At 59.0% G+C, this 3,381-nt stretch overlaps 1 protein-coding gene across 1 annotated transcript in view; it reads left to right on the top strand.

Moving 5' to 3' along the window:
* The window catches only part of VOLCADRAFT_105580 (uncharacterized protein), a gene marked incomplete at both ends in the record, with an annotated part of 6,974 nt that overhangs the window by 2,047 nt on the left and 1,546 nt on the right, over window positions 1–3,381 (top strand). Inside the window, 5 exons of the mRNA XM_002952479.1 lie at window positions 215–422; window positions 858–970; window positions 1,173–1,380; window positions 1,816–1,928; window positions 2,131–2,338. Of these exons, the coding sequence (XP_002952525.1) occupies window positions 215–422; window positions 858–970; window positions 1,173–1,380; window positions 1,816–1,928; window positions 2,131–2,338 (850 nt within the window). The remainder of the gene's footprint in view (window positions 1–214; window positions 423–857; window positions 971–1,172; window positions 1,381–1,815; window positions 1,929–2,130; window positions 2,339–3,381) is intronic.

A 3,381-nucleotide genomic window follows, 5' to 3' on the forward strand; every position in this document is an offset into this window, starting at 1 on the left:
CAGGGGGGGACACCGGCACGGGTCCCAGGCAGGGCGAGGCGGGCGTTGCCCAGGTAGAAAACCTAGCAGTTTGGAACCTGGGGAGCATGTTTAACAAGGTCGAGGGGTGCTGATGGGTTATGTCAACTTTCAATGTCAGGGCAGCTTGTTGGGTCTTACCCTGATATTTTACCTTGAACGTAAGCACTGGATGTTGCTGCCCCCCCCACCACAGGACGAGGATACCACCAACTACGATGCGTTCAAGGAGTGGGTCGGCGAGGTGCCAAGAGCGGCTAAGGGCGCAGCTGGCAAGCGCAGGCGGGGTGGCGGTGATGACGACGACCTGGGTGCGAGGTCGGGGTGCAAGGTTGGAAATAAACGGCAGAAGGGGAACAAGGGCGCAGGCCGGGGCAGGGGTGCAAGCAAGGGGACCACCAGAGGTGCGGGGAAGGGCGGCGCAGGCAAGGGAGGGCGGAGGGGGCGGACAGAGGAGGGTAGCTCGGAGGGTGGGTCGGATGCTGGTGAGGAAGAGGTCCTAGCTGCTGGCGCTGGGGAGGAGTCCAGCTCGGAGGACCCGGGCAAATATAGCAAAGCTAGCAGCAGCAGCAGTGGCAGTGGCAGCAGCGACAGTGGTGGAAGTGAGCAGTAACATGGCAGCAGTGATGAGCGCTTGGGGGTGCACACACCAGGTCGGCCCCAGGCAGGATGGGACATACCAATCCCAATAGGTGCCGGTACATGTCATGCATCGGGGGTTTCATCCGTAGGAGTAGGCACGAACTCTGCAAGTGGTGGTGAGACTCCTTGGCGAGCACTTGCTGGTGGTGAGACTCCTTGGTGATCCGGAACCGCCGCTGGCACGCGTGGTGGTCGAGGGCGTGGACGCAGCAGCGGCAGGAGAACTGGGCGCGGGACAGGGCGCGTGGACAGCAACACAGGCGGTGGAGCCGAGGAGGCATTGGTGTATGGAGAGAACGATGCAATTCAGGTGAGGAGTGTTTGCTCGTTTCCAGACTGCTTGCAACCAGGGCTGCCTTGTAACCCTTTTGGAACCTGGGGAGCATGTTTAACAAGGTCGAGGGGTGCTGATGGGTTATGTCAACTTTCAATGTCAGGGCAGCTTGTTGGGTCTTACCCTGATATTTTACCTTGAACGTAAGCACTGGGTGTTGCTGCCCTCCCCACCACAGGACGAGGATACCACCAACTACGATGCGTTCAAGGAGTGGGTCGGCGAGGTGCCAAGAGCGGCTAAGGGCGCAGCTGGCAAGCGCAGGCGGGGTGGCGGTGATGACGACGACCTGGGTGCGAGGTCGGGGTGCAAGGTTGGAAATAAACGGCAGAAGGGGAACAAGGGCGCAGGCCGGGGCAGGGGTGCAAGCAAGGGGACCACCAGAGGTGCGGGGAAGGGCGGCGCAGGCAAGGGAGGGCGGAGGGGGCGGACAGAGGAGGGTAGCTCGGAGGGTGGGTCGGATGCTGGTGAGGAAGAGGTCCTAGCCGCTGGCGCTGGGGAGGAGTCCAGCTCGGAGGACCCGGGCAAATATAGCGAAGCTAGCAGCAGCAGCAGTGGCAGTGGCAGCAGCGACAGTGGTGGAAGTGAGCAGTAACATGGCAGCAGTGATGAGCGCTTGGGGGTGCACACACCAGGTCGGCCCCAGGCAGGATGGGACATACCAATCCCAATAGGTGCCGGTACATGTCATGCATCGGGGGTTTCATCCGTAGGAGTAGGCACGAACTCTGCAAGTGGTGGTGAGACTCATTGGCGAGCACTTGCTGGTGGTGAGACTCTTTGGTGATCCGGAACCGCCGCTGGCACGCGTGGTGGTCGAGGGCGTGGACGCAGCAGCGGCGGGAGAACTGGGCGCGGGACAGGGCGCGTGGACAGCAACACAGGCGGTGGAGCCGAGGAGGCATTGGTGTATGGAGAGAACGATGCAATTCAGGTGAGGAGTGTTTGCTCGTTTCCAGACTGCTTGCAACCAGGGCTGCCTTGTAACCCTTTTGGAACCTGGGGAGCATGTTTAACAAGGTCGAGGGGTGCTGATGGGTTATGTCAACTTTCAATGTCAGGGCAGCTTGTTGGGTCTTACCCTGATATTTTACCTTGAACGTAAGCAGTGGGTGTTGCTGCCCTCCCCACCACAGGACGAGGATACCACCAACTACGATGCGTTCAAGGAGTGGGTCGGCGAGGTGCCAAGAGCAGCTAAGGGCGCAGCTGGCAAGCGCAGGCGGGGTGGCGGTGATGACGACGACCTGGGTGCGAGGTCGGGGCGCAAGGTTGGAAATAAACGGCAGAAGGGGAACAAGGGCGCAGGCTGGGGCAGGGGTGCAAGCAAGGGGACCACCAGAGGTGCGGGGAAGGGCGGCGCAGGCAAGGGAGGGTGGAGGGGGCGGACAGAGGAGGGTAGCTCGGAGGGTGGGTCGGATGCTGGTGAGGAAGAGGTCCTAGCCGCTGGCGCTGGGGAGGAGTCCAGCTCGGAGGACCCGGGCAAATATAGCGAAGCTAGCAGCAGCAGCAGTGGCAGTGGCAGCAGCGACAGTGGTGGAAGTGAGCAGTAACATGACAGCAGTGATGAGCGCTTGGGGGTGCACACACCAGGTCGGCCCCAGGCAGGATGGGACAGACCGATCCCAATAGGTGCCGGTACATGTCATGCATCGGGGGTTTCATCCGTAGGAGTAGGCACGAACTCTGCAAGTGGTGGTGAGACTCCTTGGCGAGCACTTGCTGTATGGGGGGTGACATGAACGCTGTTTTCGAGGACGATGGTTGAGATGAATGCATCAGGCTGTCAGGCTGGCTGGTTGGCGTTGTGAGTCCAAAGCGCCTTGGTCCACAAGCACACTGAGACTTAGGCTACTTTGACAAGGGGTGTGCGTCCATTTTGAGGCTTGCCGCAAGTATTCACCAATCGTTAATTTAACATGCAGTAAGCGTCACATCGCAGAGTAATATCTGCCTGTGTAACCCGTGATAACAGGGTCTTCACCCGTAATTGTACGTGTAATTGGTTACATGCCCCGTAATTTACCTGCAGCACCGTGTAATATTCACCCGTAATCACTGGGTCTTCACCCGTAATTTTGCGTGTAATTGGTTACATGCGCCCGTAATTCACCTGCAGTACCGCGTAATAGTCACCCGTAATCACTGGGTCTTCACCCGTAAGTTTGCGTGTAATTGGTTACATGCGCCCGTAATTCACCTCCAGCACCGCGTAAAATCCACCCGTAATCACTGGGTCTTCACCCGTAAGTTTGCGTGTAATTGGTTACATGCGCCCGTAATTCACCTCCAGCACCGCGTAAAATCCACCCGTAATCACTGGTCTTCACCCGTAATTTTGCGTGTAATTGTTACATGCGCCCGTATTCACCTCCAGCACCGCGTAA

This window comes from Volvox carteri (genome assembly GCF_000143455.1).
Source record: "Volvox carteri f. nagariensis unplaced genomic scaffold VOLCAscaffold_30, whole genome shotgun sequence".
Lineage (NCBI taxonomy): Eukaryota > Viridiplantae > Chlorophyta > Chlorophyceae > Chlamydomonadales > Volvocaceae > Volvox > Volvox carteri.